Source organism: Pararge aegeria, chromosome 26, assembly GCF_905163445.1.
Source record: "Pararge aegeria chromosome 26, ilParAegt1.1, whole genome shotgun sequence".
Classification (NCBI taxonomy): Eukaryota; Metazoa; Arthropoda; class Insecta; order Lepidoptera; family Nymphalidae; genus Pararge; species Pararge aegeria.
In genome coordinates, this window is record NC_053205.1 from 2,065,793 (window position 1) to 2,085,342 (window position 19,550).

The 19,550-nt window shown below is 38.8% G+C and overlaps 1 protein-coding gene across 1 annotated transcript in view; it reads left to right on the forward strand.

Moving 5' to 3' along the window:
- LOC120635088 overlaps positions 1-19,550 on the forward strand; it is a 105,325-nt gene that overhangs the window by 58,672 nt on the left and 27,103 nt on the right. Inside the window, 6 exon segments of the mRNA XM_039906001.1 lie at positions 6,903-7,012; positions 12,076-12,144; positions 15,046-15,131; positions 16,633-16,774; positions 18,162-18,231; positions 19,162-19,333. Of these exon segments, the coding sequence (XP_039761935.1) occupies positions 6,903-7,012; positions 12,076-12,144; positions 15,046-15,131; positions 16,633-16,774; positions 18,162-18,231; positions 19,162-19,333 (649 nt within the window).

Below are 19,550 nucleotides of genomic sequence, written 5' to 3' on the forward strand. Positions count from 1 at the left end.
CGGCTAATTTAAAAAAATTGTAAATTCGCTATTTTGTGGTGCGGTCCCTTAATATGTCTATCAAATGAAAGGGCGTGACTAGTAGAAGAACGTACAGTACTAAAGTTTTTTTGTTACACTACAGGTTAGCCCTTGACTGCAATCTCAACTTGTTACATAGTAACTTTGTAATTTTATATAGGAATAAAAAATTACAAAGTTACCGTCTAGCGAAATGTTTGAAGTAGGTACGAGTACCTACATCCGTCCTAGTTGTTAATGTAAATTTTTCCAAAAAAACGTTCGTATGGGAATTTATTTATGTGTGTGTGTCAAACAATGCCGTGTTCCGGTGTGAAGGGCGCGGTTGCCGGTGTGATTACGGGTACACAGGGCGGCACGTTGCAGTACGTGTAACTTGCATGCCCTGCGAAGTGTTGCGCTCACCGTGGTCCGTCAATTATTACTCTAAAAATTAATAGAATAAAATATAAATGGATAAAATTCGAATGGAAAAAACATGTGATACTAGCCGTTGCCCGCGACTTTGTCTTCGTTTGTTTTTTTTTGTACGTGGCATTCAATTGGCAATCTAGTATTCAGTATCGCTAAGCCTTAAACGACGGTTTAAGCTCGCTGCTGTCCGCTGAGGAGTTCTGTCCTCTATCTCCAACTACATTCATCAGATCTGCACAAAGTTTTGGCATAATGAAACACATATTATAACCTCTATAGTACAAAAATAATTATTTAAATCGGTTGTATCATGTATGTTGATATGTTAAGTTGTTTTTGCGTGAAAGCGTAACAAACAAACTTACATTCACCTTTATAATATAAGAAAAGAATGGAGAGAACTTTTGGAGAAGAACAACAGTAGGTGTCTGCTTACAAGTTGTTAACAAAGAAAAGAGCCGGCGAGTAGACAAAGGAGCGAAGGCGGCCGCGTGACGTCACGCATGTTGCGTCACGCAGGCCTTCGAGCTGAGTCGATCGGCGTGCTTAATGATAAGTGCGTCTTCGATGACCTTCACGGCGCAGTGGCGAGCGCTGTGGTCTTACAATTAGAAGGGTCTGGGTTCCTCTGCAGAGGGAATATATAATTTCTTTATAGTTACCTTTTTGACGACCACTCGAGCGCAACGGCGAGCGCTGTGAATTAAGGTGGAAGGTTCTTGGTTCAATTCCCCGCAGGGGAAATTAGAGAATTTATAATTTCTGAATTTTCACTTGTCCGGTCTGGTGGGAGGCTTTGGCCGTGGCTAGTTACCACTCTACCGACAAAGACGTGCCATTAAGCGATTTAGATGTCGCATAGAAACCGATTAGGGGTATGACTACCATACTCCCTAACAGGTTAGCCCGCTACCACCTTTGTCTGCATCATCACTTATCATCAGGTGAGATTACAGCAAGGGCTAACTTGTAACGGAATTTAAAAGATTCCACTGTCTGAGCTACCAGGCTATCATGAACTCATAAGAGTTGTCCCATACATGAGAAACCTTCCATACAAGACATTTATATGTTCAGTACTTTTTACTAATAACAAGATAACTCGATGAAATTGTATTAAACATTAAATTGCAAGAAGTTAAATTTTTTAAAGGCTGCTTGAAAAGTTTGTTTGTCCTATGACAACGCAACAACTCAGCGTGCGTGGATTGGCATTAAGGTAGCGAGGACTCCGGGCGTCCCGGGTTCGAAGCCTGGTATTACAAATTTAGGAATCAATAATTTCTGAATTTTCTGGTATGGTGGGCTTCCGCCGTGACTATTTACCACCCTACCGACAAAGATGTACCGCTAAGGGATAAACTAACTTGTAAAGTAATAAAAAAAAACACCACTGTCTTAGGTACCAGGCTATCATGAACTCTTAAGAGTTCAGTACTGTTTACTAATGAAAGTGTATAATTAAAACAACTTTCTGTTTCTACTTTAGATTGTAAGAAGTAACATTTTCTAAAGGCTAACTTGCTTGAAAAGTTTGTTTGTCCTTCGACAACGCAATAACAGCAATGAATTGGCGTATTTTTATGTAACTCCGTTATTTATAAACGGATTTGCATAATTCTCTTGTTGTCCGAAACGGTCTCTTTTAAATTGTACATATACCTGATCTTATATCGCATAAATATGCGTCGTTTACGCAATTACAAAACATCAAATCACGCCTGTACACTCGGAAAAGGTTACGCAGATATATTCAGTTTATCGAGGTAAACGTACGTTTGCTATTAAAGTTAGTAATAGTACATGCATAGTTTTTCGCTACTGCCACAAGCGCGAAGCTAGTTGCAATCCGAAGCGAGGGATTGTCACGCATAACGTTTATAGTATGATTACGATCAATTAGCCACGGCCGAAGCCTTCCGGAAGCGGATAGCCGTGGGTAGGACTTCGACTTAACTTTCGGGGGGCTGAGTTCAAATCCCACAAAGCTATAATATCACTTGCTTCAACGGCGAAGGAAAACATCGTGAGGAAACCTGCGTGCCTGAGAGTTCTACATAATGTACTCTAAGGTGTGTGGAGTCCACCAATCCGCTCAGGTATTGGATAGAAGTAGGCGTTACTTTGCGGAATTCCATGATATATTATAAATAAATAATAAATATACTACGACAATACACGCATCGTCATCTAGCCCCAAAGAAAGCATAGCTTAATGAAAGCGTAGCTTGTGTTATGGGTACTAAGATAGCTGTTGAATATTTTTATGAATATAATACACATAAATACTCATAATATACAGATAAACACCCAGACACTGAAAAACAATAATGTTCATCACACAAACATTTTCCAGCTGTGGGAATCGAACCCACGGCCAAGGACTCAGAAAGCAGGTTCGCTGCCCACTGCGCCATTCGGCCGTCATTATGTTAAGTTCTTAACAATAATTAATTATGACGGCAACATCTCCTGAGGATGCTCCGGTTTCGGAGCGAAACGTGTGTATAAGGATTGAAGCAATTATAAATTACACCATACAGATTCTCCAGCTTTTCGCGGAGTATAGTAAAATAACTAAATTTTGCTATGTTAGGAGTATCTCTACGTGATCAATTCAGAAATGAGGAGATCCGTTGAAGAACTGTAGTTACCGTCATAGCTCAACGAGTCGGAAAGCTGGGCGGGGCACATAGCTCGGAGAACCGATGGACGTTGGGGTTCCAAGGTGTTGGCGGGGCACATAGCTCGGAGAACCGATGGACGTTGGGGTTCCAAGGTGTTGGCGGGGCACATAGCTCGGAGAACCGATGGACGTTGGGGTTCCAAGGTGTTGGCGGGGCACATAGCTCGGAGAATCGATGGACGTTGGGGTTCCAAGGTGTTGGCGGGGCACATAGCTCGGAGAACCGATGGACGTTGGGGTTCCAAGGTGTTGGCGGGGCACATAGCTCGGAGAACCGATGGACGTTGAGGTTCCAAGGTGTTGGCGTGGCACCGGTTAACGCAGCGTTGGTCGACCCCCAACCAGGTGGATACAAGTTGCCCAGAATCGTGGAGTTTGGAACGCCCTACAAAAGACCTATGTCCAGCAGTGGACGTCATTCGGTTGATTAGATGATGACGATGATAGCAAACTAAGCCTAATTTTCATAATCCGCACTGGGCCAGCGTGGTGGACTACAGCCTTAACCCCTTCTCGTTGTGGGAGGAGACCCGTTCCCTGTGGGCCGGTAATATCATATCATGATGATGATGATAGTGGAGCCTCCCTCCAGATCAGACCAGATAAAAAAAAAAAAAAACCCACATGACCCCTCCCATTCATAAGACCTCCACTGCGCCACGTAGGTCGTCGGTCGAAGTTTTTGTCTACCCATAATTCATAAACATTACCCAGGTGATATCTCAGCTAATTCCTTCTAACGAAAGTTGCGGCGTGTGCTGGCATTTTGTCAAGGGGCTGGGTGTTCCCTGGCAGACGATCCACCTCGAACATCTGCAGTGCAACTCGCAATACAATGGCCGCTGCATTATGCGGATATCGTTATCACCGGCTGGGTGTTATTAACTGCATTATCAATACAATAATGTGCCGAGTGCAGTGCTGAATAGGCCGGGACACATGAGTGTTTCAGGAATGTATACTTATGATGAAGGTGAAATTTGATGTGACAATGATGGACACGCTCTTGAGCAAGTCAAAGACTACCTTCGACATATATGCCTGCCAACTAGGGAACCGTCCATGGGGAGGCTGCGACTTTGATAACACTGTTATCAATTTTTACAACATTCCAGCAATGAAAGCAGCGCTACCAAGTTGATATCGTAGCTATTTTTTCATTCCAAATGACGCGGCGCGTGCTGGCATTATGTCAAGGGGCTGGGTGTTCGTCGGCAGTTGGCAGGCGGCGCCAAACTCGTACATCTGCAGTGCAATTTGCAATACAATGGCCGCTGCATTACGCGGCTATCGTTATCACCATCTAGGTGTTATTAACTGCATTCTCAGTATTATGTGCTGTAGGGCACTATATTGTAGTGTTTCAACAGAAGACACTGGTGAAGTCTCAAAAAGCCTTTTTGTTCACAAATAAATAAAAAGATCCCTACACCATCTGGGTGTTATTAACTGCTTTTCAATAAAATGTGCTGCGCGCAGTGCTGAATAGGCCATAACACAGCAGTGTTTCAGCAACGCTTACTGATGATTTGGTAGACTATTCATACGACAATGATGAATTGGCTCTTGAGCAAGCTAAAGAGTTTCTATCTTCGACATATCTGTCTGTGTAAAGAAAACACGTGATAATGGCTACAACGGTATCAGTGTAACAAAATACAACGGTACCAAGATGACAATATCTCAGCTTATTTTCGCTTATAAGCGGCGCGTCCTGTGCTGGCATTTTGTCAAGAGGGTGGGTCTTCGCCTGCAGTTGGCATGCGGCACCCAATTCGAACCTCTGCAGTGCAATTCACAATACCATGGTCGCTGCATTATGCGGCTATCGGTTTCACCAGCTGGGTGTTATTAACTGCATTCTCAGTATTATGTGCTGTAGGGCACTATATTGTAGTGTTTCAACAGAAGACACTGGTGAAGTCACAAAAAGCCTTTTTGTTCACAAATAAATAAAAAGATCCCTACACCATCTGGGTGTTATTAACTGCTTTTCAATAAAATGTGCTGCGCGCAGTGCTGAATAGGCCATAACACAGCAGTGTTTCAGCAACGCTTACTGATGATTTGGTAGACTATTCATACGACAATGATGAATTGGCTCTTGAGCAAGCTAAAGAGTTTCTATCTTCGACATATCTGTCTGTGTAAAGAAAACACGTGATAATGGCTACAACGGTATCAGTGTAACAAAATACAACGGTACCAAGATGACAATATCTCAGCTTATTTTCGCTTATAAGCGGCGCGTCCTGTGCTGGCATTTTGTCAAGAGGGTGGGTCTTCGCCTGCAGTTGGCATGCGGCACCCAATTCGAACCTCTGCAGTGCAATTCACAATACCATGGTCGCTGCATTATGCGGCTATCGGTTTCACCAGCTGGGTGTTATTAACTGCATTTTAAGTACATATAATGTGCTGTAGGCCATGACGCAGTGCTTGAACAAAGATTACTGTTGTAAACGGAGTCGTAGGCCAATAAAATCAAGCATATTATTGTGCCGTCATTGTTACCACCTGGGTGCTATTTACTGCGTTTTCAATATAATTAGCTGTAGGCCACGATATCGTTATGCTTCAACGAGAATCACCCGTGGAGTCGATAAGATAAACACGTTCAATGGCAGCACCAGCGCCCTCAGCATATTTTTAGACAGCCTTCATTAATATCATTTAGTGTGGGTGTTATTTACTGCGTCTTCAATACGACAATATGCTGAGTGCAGCGCAGATTAGGCCATGTTGGCATGCGACGCCCAACTCGTACATCTGCAGTGCAATTCGCAATACAATTGCCGCTGCATTATGCGGCTATCGTTATCACCAGCTGGGTGTTATTTACTGCATTTTCAATACAACGTTTGTTTAATTATAGTTGGCTGGATGTTTATTACACGTAATCGTGCTGCATCAATGATGAGAGCAGCCTGTAAAAACACCTCTATAGGTGCTACACTGACACTGGCGGTCAGTTTTCAGCAGTACAATATGGTGCGCTGAATTACGCGGCAATCGTTATAATCAGCTGGGTGTTATTAACTGCATTTTATATACAACGTTTTGATAAACTATGTTTAATAATGGTTGGCTGGATGTTTACTACACGTAATCGTGCTGCATCAATTATAAGAGCAGCCTGCAAAGACACCTCTTCAGGTTGGTTCTAAAGTGACACAGGCGGTCAGTTTTCAGCGGCACAATTAGGTGCGCTGAAATATGCGGCTACCGCTATTACTTAGCTGGGTGTTATTAACTGCATATTATATACAGCGTTTCGATAAACTATGTTTAATAATGGTTGGCTGGATGTTTACTACACGTAATCGTGCTGCATCAATAATAAGAGCAGCCTGCAAAGACACCTCTACAGGTTCTACAGTGACACTGCTGGTCAGTTTTCAGCAGTACAATGCGGTGCGCTGAAATATGCGGCTACCGCTATTACCCAGCTGGGTGTTATTAACTGCATTTTATATACAGCGTTTCGATAAACTATGTTTAATAATGGTTGGCTGGATGTTTACTACACGTAATCGTGCTGCATCAATAATAAGAGCAGCCTGCAAAGACACCTCTACAGGTTCTACAGTGACACTGCTGGTCAGTTTTCAGCAGTACAATGCGGTGCGCTGAAATATGCGGCTACCGCTATTACCCAGCTGGGTGTTATTAACTGCATTTTATATACAACGTTTTGATGAGCTTTATACAATTAGCAGCAGGAGTTACTATGGAAACCGCATTTCTAATCCAATACTCAATGTTATTTCAATTGTTCCAGCGATGGCAGCAGCGGCGGCAGTCCCAAGGAGGCATGCGTGGCCAACTCCCCCCCACCGGCGCCCGCGAAACGGCATCCCCACCACCACGAGCAGAGGCGGATGAGTGTAGGTCAGTACCAACAATTTTATAACTGTTAAAAGTTGAAGCTTCGTTTTCCCTTTAAGAAGTTTTATCCCTGGTACACAGCTCTAAAATTTCAGAGTTATGTTCGTTTTTAATTTAAGCAATTAAATATCACTCGCTTTAATGGTGAAGGATAACGTCGTTAGTTGTCTTCTCCATTTAGTTTATTGATCTATTTCAGAGGATCTGAAATAATTTCGGGTACAGCATGATCTAATTCAGAGGATCTTTAATAATTTTGGGTACAGCACAATTAATTTCAGAGGATCTGAAATAATTTCGGATACAGCATGATCTATTTCAGAGGATCTGAAATAATTTCGGGTACAGCATGATCTATTTCAGAGGATCTTTAATAATTTTGGGTACAGCACAATTAATTTCAGAGGATCTGAAATAATTTCGGGTACAGCATGATCTATTTCAGAGGATCTTTAATAATTTTGGGTACAGCACAATAAATTTCAGAGGATCTGAAATAATTTCGGGTACAGCATGATCTATTTCAGAGGATCTTTAATAATTTTGGGTACAGCACAATTAATTTCAGAGGATCTGAAATAATTTCGGGTACAGCATGATCTATTTCAGAGGATCTTTAATAATTTTGGGTACAGCACAATTAATTTCAGAGGATCTGAAATAATTTCGTATACAGCATGATCTATTTCAGAGGATCTGAAATACTTCGGGTACAGCATGATGTATTTCAGATGATCTGAAATCATTTTGTGTACAGAATTATCTTTTTAAGATTGTAGAGCCTAATTTTTTGACTGTAAGTACCTATGTTTTAATCTTACTAATATTTATAAATGCGAAAGTGTGTTTGTCAGTTTGTAACCGAGCAGCCAAACAACTTGGTTTTGGACAAAGAATCAGTTGAAAACACGAAGATCAACAATGGCTACGTTTCATGCCGGTAAAACTAACAGCTTTTGCGGAATTTGTAAAATAAAACCGTAATAAACGCGGGCTATAACAGCTAGTGCAACGATACATCCATTCTCGTGCCAAGGTATCGCTGTCTGTGCTATAGACAATAGAAATACACACCGCGGAAGTCAGTACTACTAGGACTTCATTTAATCTACTAAATCCCGTAAATGACGAGCCGAAAACTCCTAAGAACTTGAACTCAATTTGCTATACTCCGCGAAAAGCAGGAGTATATATCTCCGAAACCGGAGCATCCTATTCCGACTTCACAGTGAATAATTGTCTATTAAAATTAGTGTTTATCAATGCTTTCAATTGAATTTAATTCAAAAGGTTTTTAGGTATCTATTTTTATTTATCTCACTAGATTTAATTTAAGTGTATGGTTCTCGCTCCAGAGACGGGCGATAATAACTGCGACTCAGTCTTGCACTATAGCAGTATTATCGAATTTGGGTTTCATGATACACATTACCTTATGTTCGCCTTATTTTGTACTGTTTTTAATTTACTGTGTAACCGTTAATTGAAATAAACTTATTATTATTATTATTATTAAAATTGCAATCTTGTCTTGGTGCTATCACAGAACTATATTATTAAAATTAAACCTTATTTGCTGTACTCCGCGAAAAGCTGGAGAATATGTATGGTGTGATTTATAATTTCACCAATCCTTATACTCCACACCAAACAGATCTTCGGCGATGTACCCTCTACGTACGTTTCGCTCCGAAACCGGAGTATCCTCAGGAGATAGGAGGTAGGAGAACGATGAATAATTGTCCGCAATAACGCCTGCTTCTATCCAATACCTATGGATGCGTCAAAATCATAGGCGGTTGGGGCTATGCCAAATTGTAGCTGTGGAATTGTTTATCAACTTTATTAACCGGTTAGCGGTCAAATTCAAATTCAAATTCTTTATTTGAAAAAAATATGGTAGGGACTAAACACATATATCCCTACTCCCTACTAATATTATAAATGTCAATTTAAGTTTGTTTGTTACGCTTTCACGCAAAAAGTACTTAACCGATCCTCATGAAACTTTGTACACATATTCTTGGAAGTGTTAGAAGTAATAAAGGATACTTTTTATCCCGACATTAAACTCGGTTCCTTTGGGTGCGGGGATGAAAGTGTTTGTCAATTTTACACCATAACACCGACAAATTATAACCGTTCTAAATAATTATTTTTGTACTATAAAGAATATGTGTTTCATTTTGCCCAAACTGTGGCAAATTTTTTTTTGGAACTGCAACTGAATTTAATGCCACACGAAAAAACAAAATCAAACGCAGACGAAGTCGCGGGCAACAGCTAGTATATATATACATATATGCGTAGATGTTATCATTTTGTGTTTCACGAATATTTTCTCGTTTAAATCGACGTCCGAATATTTAGGTAAATCAAAAAGCATAATATTGAGTACTTACTGACACGCAGTGGCGTTTATAGAGGGTATGCACAGGGTATGCAGATGGTATAAAATTAAGAAAATCTCCTGTACAAGTTATAAAAACCCTAAGGATTGTAAGAGTTATAAAAAGTCTACCCGTAAGTAATTATAACTCGTACCGGAGATTTCCTTCATTTTATATCATCTGCATACCCTGTGCATAACATATACCCTCTATGCACGCCACTGCTGGGTGATCAAACATTCCGAAAAAAAAAAACAAGACTCCACTGCTGGCCCGCGCTACTTCGTCTGGACCAAATTGTTTAATATCTTTAAAAAAAACTAGAAACTAATTGGAGCGCTACCTACCAGGTCCAGTTTTATTTCCAAACTATGTTATTCGCGGCCCGTCGTCGCCGTACGTGTTATTCTATACCCGTCGCAACTTCTAAGCGATAGGGAATAATTTAAAAATGAATTTGCAGGTACATATATAATCACACTTAATATTTATATTATTTCATTTCTATCACTAGTTATGTGCGTTAGAAGGATAGCAATTAATATATCAAAGTCAAAGTCAAATATTCCTTTATTCAAATGGGAACATAGGTTTTGATGCGTACATTACATGTAAAATATGACATAGGAGTGAGTTGATGGCGATAAATAAATTCGTCAACTTTATCACTTTGTTTAACGGTGAAGGAAAACATCCTGAGGAAACCTGCATGTCTGTGAGTTCTCCGTAATATTCTCAAAGGCGTGTGAATCCGCACTGGGCCAGCGTGGTGGACTACGGCCTTGACCCAAATTCAAATTCAAAATTTCTTTATTCATGTAGGCCTATCACAGGCACTTATGAAGCGTTCATACATAATAATAATTGTTTATATAATTGTAACGGGATGGTGATAACTTCGTTCGCCAACTAAAATCTAAAGCTACGAGGGTTCCAAACGCGCCCTGGTCTAAGAAGAGCCCACAACAAACTTAGCCGGGTAAATTTATTTTTTTTGTTATCACCATCTTCCAGTAAATTTAAATTAAGCTATGAAGCTAGAGCAATTCGCACCCAAGCTTTTTTATCGTTTAAATAATCCTTAATGTTATAATAGGATATTTCTGTAAGCTTACGTTTTATATACCCCTTCGCATTGTCACTTCATACATGCTCAAAAGCACAGCATACCCTAAAATTGATATTATATATAACTCGTATAGGAGGATGATTTCTGTCATTTATGCAATTTACCTGCTGTATGCATACCCCGGTAAGAAACCTAGTGCACGCCACTGGTGCCCTCTAGTAGGCCGGTAATGGGTTAAACTCCGAAAGTAAGTGATGCGTGCCGGGAACCAAACTCGGGTCTCCACGAAAGGCAAGCCAAAATCTTACCCACTAGGCCATTTCCGGCGAATTGAACTGACGACTTCGTAATCCTGCTAGATTAGGGAAGTGTGTCGAATGACATTAAGAAAATGACAAGGTTGCTTGGAAGCATCCGGCTCCGCTTTCATCTCTCAAAAGATAGGAAAATGAATGTTAAAATATATACAAAATGATGTAGGAAAAGAGCAACTGCTGAGTTTCTTGCCGGCTTCTTCTCGGTGGTAGAGTCACTACAAACAGACATACTTGACGTTTCAAAAGTGCTTATATTAGGCCTACTTGAAATAAATGAATTTTGAATTTGAATTTGAATGATGAAATGGATTTCGCATGCTAAGACTGAATGCGATTGCTTATTACTCCGCCGACGCTTCTGTAGCGCCACTCACGCTAATGCGTTATGAAATGAAAACTTGTCAAAGGCTTTGTAGGGGTTCCACTTTTAATAGCGAAGTTACATGATCGGATCCGATATCAGTTTGCGACGTTCGACAATTTGCAATTTTTGTCTGCATTTTCGATGATTTCCAAACGCACGTTGAAAACGCACATCCACTTTGGGAATACCCAAGTTTGTGTGCGTTTTCAATCTGAACACATCATCATCATATCGACCCATTAACGGCTCACTACAAGGCACGGCTCACACTCCTCCCACAATGAGAATGAGATGAAGGCCGTAGTCCACCACGCTGGCCCAGTGCGGATTGGTGGACTCCACACACCTTTAGAGAACATAATGTAGAACTCTCAGGCATGCAGGTTTCCTCACGATGTTTTCCTTCACCGTCGAAGCAAGTGATATTTATAGTTACTTTAAACGCACATAACTTGGAAAAGATAGAGGTGCGTGCTGGGATTCGAACTCGGCACCCCGAGTTGAAGCAGAGCTCCCACCCACTGCGGTGTGGAGTATAAGGATTGAAGATAAAGGTGTATAGAATAACACCATACAGATTCTCCTGCTGTTATAGCAAAATGCGCGGAGTATAGCAAATAAGGCTTAATTTTCATAGTAACGAAGCCATTGGCTCGAAACGGGGATTGAATCCAGGTCCTCGCGACACCTGCAGTCGAGCATGCTCATCGCTCGCCGCTAGACCAACGAGGCGGCTAGTACAAAATGGTAGTGTATATGACAGTGTATGGAGTGCCGTGCACTGAGGTTCTTATCGGGGTATGCATAAGGCAGGAAAATTGCATGAAATGGCAAAAATTTTAGGTTTCATATCAATTTTAGGGTAAGCAGTGCTTTTAGGCATGTATGAAGTGCACGCCACTGAGTGTATGTTTGTGTGTGTGCAGGCGGGGGCGCGGGAGGTTCGCGCCGCGCGGAGCGACGGACCGCCGGGCCCTCCGAACGTCGGAGAACAGGTAGGTATCACCACTTTACTATACTAACTTTACACTATACTTTTTAACCAGAATAAATTATTATTGTTATTATTATCTACCATTTATTGATTTTTATTATTTTTTTTTAATTCTTAAAAATGCTTACTTAAAAAAAGAAAAAAAAAACACATCCTCTCTCCGCTTGTGGGGCTTTTAAATGCCCAAGAATTTCTTAGATAAATAAATAAACAAAATCCCTATGCCTACTAATATTATAAATGTCAATGTAAGTTTGTTTGTTGCGCTTTCACGCAAAAACTACTTAACCGATCCTCATAAAACTTTGTACACACATTCTTGGAAGTGTTAGAAGTAATATAGGATACTTTTTATCCCGACATTAAGCTCGGTTCCTTTGGGAGAGGGGATGAAAGTGTTTGACGATTTAACACCATAACTCCGACAAATTATAACCGATTTAAATAATTATTTTTGTACTATAGAGGTTCTAATATGTGTTTAATTTCGCCCAAACTGTGGTTGGAGATAGAGGACAGAACTCCTCAGCGGACAGCAGCAAACCCCTCATTTAATGCTTAGCGATACTGAATACTTTAATTTTTTTTTTAGATCTACACTTAAATTTAATGCCAAATAAAAAAATAAAATCAAAGAAGAAGAAGGAGAAAAGTTTTTATTGCACATACAATTAGAAAGCCAGTTTAACAAAAAAACATAAATCATAGTAAACATATGCACAAAGGCGGCCTTATCGCTTGAAGTGATCTCCTCCAGACAACCTTTGGTTGAAGAAACATATACAGAAAACGGAATAGTGCAATACCCAAATTGTGCTAATTATATACATTACATATACAATACATACTAATACTACATATAAATATAGTTTTTTTTTTTTAATAAAAAAATAAATAAATATACTACGACAATACACACACCGCCATCTAGTCCCAAAGTAAGCGTAGCTTGTGTTATGGGTACTAAGATAACTGATGAATATTTTTATGAATAATATACATAAATACTTATAATATACATATAAACACCCAGACACTGAAAAACACTCATGTTCATCACAGAAACATTTTCCAGTTGTGGCAATCGAACCCACGGCCTTGGACTCAGAAAGCAGGGTCGCTGCCCACTGGGCCAATCGGCCGTCAAAATCAGTTAAAACATATATATTTATATAAATCAACTAGCTGTTGCCCGCGACTTCGTCTGCGTTTGATTTTGTTTTTAAAGTATTCAGTATCGCTAAGCCTTAAATGAGTATAGTTGTATATACATATAACATGTGACTGTCAATTAATTATAGACAAATAATTTGAAATAAAATAAAATTGTGACTTTACTTAAAGATCTAAGCTATCCTATCTCTTAAGTTGGACCAGACTGCTCACGGTGTGCCAATTTAATTTAAAATCGGTTCAGTAGTTTAGGAGTCCATCGCGGACAAACATCGTGACAGGAGATTTATATATATTAAGATATATAAACTTAAATACATATTACTAAAAGCAGACGTCGTTTCAAGGACTACCGCCTGTATATTATACAGAGTGTAGCGCTAATTAGATGCGTCGCTTGATGTGGATCACGCTTGTCTCGCGGCGCACGGTGCTGGCGAGTGCACTCGACAGCGGATGGCGTGCAAGTAGTCGAGTACCCGGTGTTGCGTCTGTGTAGTGTAGCCCTAATTAAACAGCCGTAGCGGCTTAGTGGTGAGAACATTCAAAGATTGAAACACTCGAATTCGCTCCGTCAAATCTCATTTTAACGAGTGTCCTTAAGAAAGTGGAAAAGCATGTATGTCGACGTACTCTAAATTAATGGTTTATGACGAGTAGGCAGTGGCGTGCATAGAGGGTAATGCACAGGGTATGCAGTTTATATAAATTGAAGAAAATCTCCAAAAAGAGCTATAAATACTTAAGGGTAGGCTTTTTATAACACTAACAAGTCCTATCCTTGGGTTTTTTAAACCTCGTACTGGAGAATTTCTTAAATTTTTATCATCTGCATACCCTGTGCATACCCTCTATGCACGCCACTGCGAGTAGGTTTATATAATAAAACGTAAGCTTACAGAGAAATCCTATTTTAATGTTAAGGATTACTTGAACGAAAAAAAAGCTTGGCGATAACTGAATTCGTCAAGTTAAAACTAAAGCTACCGGGGTTCCAAACGCGCCCTGGTCTAAGATGTCCGCAACAAACTTAGCCGGTTGTTTTTTTTTACTATCACCATCTCATTTTGTCCTTTAAAACTATTAAATAAGCGACCTGTTTAGAACAATAATTTACACCCAAGCATTTTTATCGTCGACGTAGTCCTTACTACTTATAATAGGACTTTTCTATAAGCTAACGTTTAATAAAAAAACGCGTGTACTTATGTAGACGCGTTAGAAGTTATACTCCTGTGGCGTAACGGGATAAATCTTTTTTAAAAATTTCATCTTTCGCCTTATTCTACGTTTGTAGAAAAAGGTATTTAATACATTGAAAGTTTTATTATAACGCATTATCAATTAGTTAAATGTAGTTTATTTAAATATCACAAAAAAAATATTTGTATATAATTAATTAAATGGTCATAATAAACATAATTCATTTTGGAAGACTTATCTTAATGTCGGTTGTCCGATAATGAGTCTCATTTTGTACAATTAAATCACCGGAATGAGCCCGCAGACTTTGACAATTGAAAGTGTACACTGTCAAACCTTATAGCTAACTTCAAGGTGTCGGTTTTTTGTGACGGTCGTAAAAATTTACTCTCATCTCATTTTTCCCTAACGCGCCAAAAGAAGTATAACTTCAAAATCTTTTTACATTTTCGGAGACTGGTAGTATTACTGTAAAATTGTATGCAATTTCTTTTAGATTAATTACTTTTTTACGTTTTCTTTCCAGACATGCGAGTCAGCCCGGGCGCTGGGGCGGGCACGTCTGCGGAGCCCCCACACATGCATCACGCATCGCACCACCATCATAATATGGTAATTACTTGGGATTAGAACAACCGGTTTACGCTGCGGTTTACCAATTTCGTTGCACATTTTTTTTGTGTCCAATCACCATAGTGTAAAATAAAAATTTGTTATTACTTCAAAACTATGTAGCTACGCATAAGTATTGTGTTAGATCGTCGACAGTACAATTAATTTATTAAATTTTGCTTGAACATGTTACAATATAGATGTTATGCGTAATGCATTTTTGACAGCCGGTTGGTGCAGTGGGCAGCGCCCCTGCTTTCTGCGTCCAAGTCGGTGGGTTCGATTCCCACAACTAGAAAAATGTCTGTCTGATGTACATGAATTTTTTTCAGTGTTGGGTTTGTTGTTTGTTTGTTTTTAAAATATCTTTGTTAATTAAATAATTGTATTACAGTTCATATCCTGGTGACTAGCCTTGGTTGAACAAATCAATAATATACTACTTACAGTTTAGCAGGTTACAACACCTTTTTAAAACTTTACAGCATATAAACTAAACATTTTTAACAACTTATTGAGCCACATAACAGATGATAATAACTTGTTTTACGTAGAACTTAGTACAGACGTACGTTTATATAAAAATTAAATGCATTGAACTGTCAAAGATATATATCCTATATTTTTAAATTAAACGAGGGTAGCACTCGGAACTATGCAACAGTTACGTACAACGCATTCACTCAGTCGTCGAGGAAGTAGTGATGTGGTAGTCGGTACCGATTGTACTTATCGATATGTGATAAGTCTTTATACAGGCTTTTGCCAATTGCGGACACAAGCGAATTTTTATGTTTTTTATTACAAACTATATAGAACTTTTTGGATTGCCCCAGTATGAAAGCTTTCAAGGTAGGTAACTTAATACGATTATGTCAGTGTCTGGGTGTTCATCTGTATGTTATAAGTATTTATGTGTATTATGTTCGTAAAAATATTCTTCAGTCATCTCAGTACCCATAACACAAGCTACGCTTACTTTGGGGCTAGATGGCGATGTGTGTATTGTCGTAATTATGTAATTATTAAATTATTTAAAAAAACCAAGATGGCCGCCACGGTGAATTACATTTATTTTCCAGAATCCCCTTAATATAGGTATCAAATAAATGAGCTTGTTTATTAGAAATATGTAATGGATACAATATTGAAAGTTTTAAAGTATTTTTTTTTAATTTTAAATTTATATAATACCAGATGTATCCTGCCACGCTTTGCTGTGTCACATTGTGATTGAATGGTTAAAATGAGAAACAAAATAAAGAATACATTTCATATAAGCTTAATTTTGCAATACTTGTGGATAAACAATATTTGTTTGTTTTTCTACTGCTAGGTGACTGATGCAAAAAATATATAAAAACGATCCTTGATGCGTATTATATATCATGCTGAAATTTCAACTCGATCGGTGCAAAACTTTTTGAGTTTTTAAAGCGTACACAAACCAACATAACATTTTTATATATACAGATTATGGATGTTCCATCTGGTTTTCCAGGATACGAACCCCCTTGAAGGCGCCGCACCCATTGTGGAATCTGTAGTGAGTGTGGCCGGCTCCTCAGACGGAGAACTCTCCAGCAAACCTGGGGACAGTCCCACCAGGAAAAGGCGACGGATCTCGAGACATCTATCATCGGGTAAGACATAGGCTTTATAATCTATATATACAAAAGGTAGTAACATTTTTGGTGCTATCAAGAGTTTATGATAGCCTGGTACATCTATTTTATTTATTATTTTTGTACCATAAATTGTGATTGTGAACATAAGATACATGAAGTGTACAAAGGAAAGCTTATCTCTATAAGAGATCTCTTCCAGCTACCCCAGGATGTGAGTAAGTTGATTTAATTATCGTATAGGACAGATAAAGGTACAATATACTACATAATAACTACTAAGGATATTCAATATATATAAATAATAACAAAATTCTATATACTAATACAATAAAATTTGAAGATACTATATTATATACAAAATATATAAAAATAATATAATAAATATTTATAAATATATGCACAACATATTAAAAAAAGAAAGTTGCAATTCTTTACCAAATTTCTTGTAAATATAATTAAAAATAATTTTAAGTAAAATAAACTAGTAGTCATTGTGATTATTGGATAGAAGCAGGCGTTACTTTGCGAAATTCCATGATACGTTATGTAAATTAAGCTTAATTCGCTATACTCCGCGAAAAGCAAGATATAATCTGTTTAGTGTAATTTTGAATTGCTTCAATCCTTATACTTCACTACAAACAGACATTCGGCAATATACCCTGTACGCACGTTTCGCTCCAAAACCGGAGCATCCTTAGGAGATGTTGACTTTACAATTAATAAATAATTCAAGTATACAAATTGAAGGAATTATATATTACACCATACTGATACATATTTTGCTGTAGCTTAATGTAACTTAATTTTTCATAATGTATCATGGAATTCCGCAAAGTAACGCTTGCTTTTATCCAATATTTTCAATCCCTTAAATTAAAAACGCATAACTACTGGGCGGCCGAAGCACAAACTATTACGCTTTCACCGCTTTACAATATTATAGCATATTTATTCATTGTAAAATCGTCGTTTAATCGCGGAGTATACAAAATTAAGCTTAATTTTCATAATATGTCATTTTTTTGTACAATAATAAATTATTGTATTTTTTAACTCTATATGTAAACTCAGATTGGTAAGAAAGGAATATTCTAAATTTATAAATTACCTGAAATAGAATGATCTTCGCATACATGGCATTTTTGGAGGTCAATTATATCTTTAGACTAGAGTTCAGTAAACCATCTTCTGTTTATCTTTACTTACCTATATAATAAATGCAAAAGTGTTTGATTGTTTGTTTCTTTATCTGTTTATCTGTTTTTTGTCCTCCCTTCACTTCATACATCCAACCAACCAAGTAGACTTTTGGGAGTTCTCAAAGTTCTCACTTTGAGACACGTAGTACTGCTTAAGTTTATGTTAGCCTGGTACCTAATGATATGCGATAATGTTTTAGGTGAGAGCAATGTATCGGTGACTGCACCCCCGGTCGAAAGGCGGACACCCAGACACCACTACCAACCACCGTAAGTTAACGTCACTATCTACATCGTAGTTTGGCCCACCAACCCGCATTGGAGCAGCTTGGTGGGTCTCTGCCTAGCTGTGAGAGGTTAAAAATATGCTGAGGGTGTACACTTTTTGGAACTAAAGTATGGGGGGGGGGGGGTTAAGATTAATACCTGTTTTCACTAAATGTAGGCATCGCCTTAATCCGATGCCTAGTATTTTAGGTGATTCCTAGAGAAAAAAAAAACATTTTACGAACTCTTATGGCGCCGGCTTACGTTGCGACATCGATTCGGCAGATCGTCAAGTTTTTGGGACGCGTACACTGAAACTCGACAGATAAAAAAAATATAAATTAGTTTTTTTTAATCACCTTAAATCTATACGAAATGAAAATTAAGATAGGTAATACAAACGCAAAATACCAAAACTTGTGGCACGAAGCATAGACAAATAAGGCAAATAAGTTGCGTAGTGTCTTCTGAATCTTCTTTGATTAGGCGCTTCCTTACCCATTACGTTGTCCGTCGTTAGTGAAAACAGGCATAAATCACTCTCAGATGTGGATTGGCTTTTATGGATCGAAATACTTTAGCGTCGTAGCAAAATTGACCTCATATCTCACTATTAAGTGTAGATAATTCTGTACCACAGCTTCCTTAATCTGCGGGAATCTGCTCAAAGTAATAACTGTAGAAATGTGGTAAATTTTAAGCTTTAAAACAGTTGCAATAAGTTCCATTTTCTTCCAGCGTCTCTATACTCGAAAACGATTACAATTGCGATTATTGATCTGCTACTCTAGGAACTATTAACGATACATATGTTAACGATAATACACCGCGAGAAAGAGAAAAAGAGACCGCGCTATAATATTTTTGTATCGAGTAGTATGTTCTGTCTCTTTCTCGCGTTATTATAATCAATTATTGTGGTTGCGTTTTCAGTCGCCGCGTACGTTACGTGAGCGGGAACGGTGCGGGTGTTTGGCATGAGAGGTTGTTGGACCAACACCAACCGCACCAGCCGCACCCCCCGCACCCGCACCCGGCGCACCCAGCGCACCCGGCTCACCTGCCGCACGCGCACCACACGCCGCTACTTCTAGACATCAACCAGGTAGACATTACTTCTTTTTGCGTTATGCTCTCCTAGTACTTCTTTTAGCCTGACTTTTGAATTTTCATCTATTTAATAGTCCACCAACCCGCATTGGAGCAGCATGGTGGGTCTATGTTCTAAAATTATCTCTTTTGAGCTCTCAACGTCCCTCTGCTAGGCACATTTTTGGGATATTGCTTTTAGACATCAACCAGGTAGGGATTACTTCTTTTGG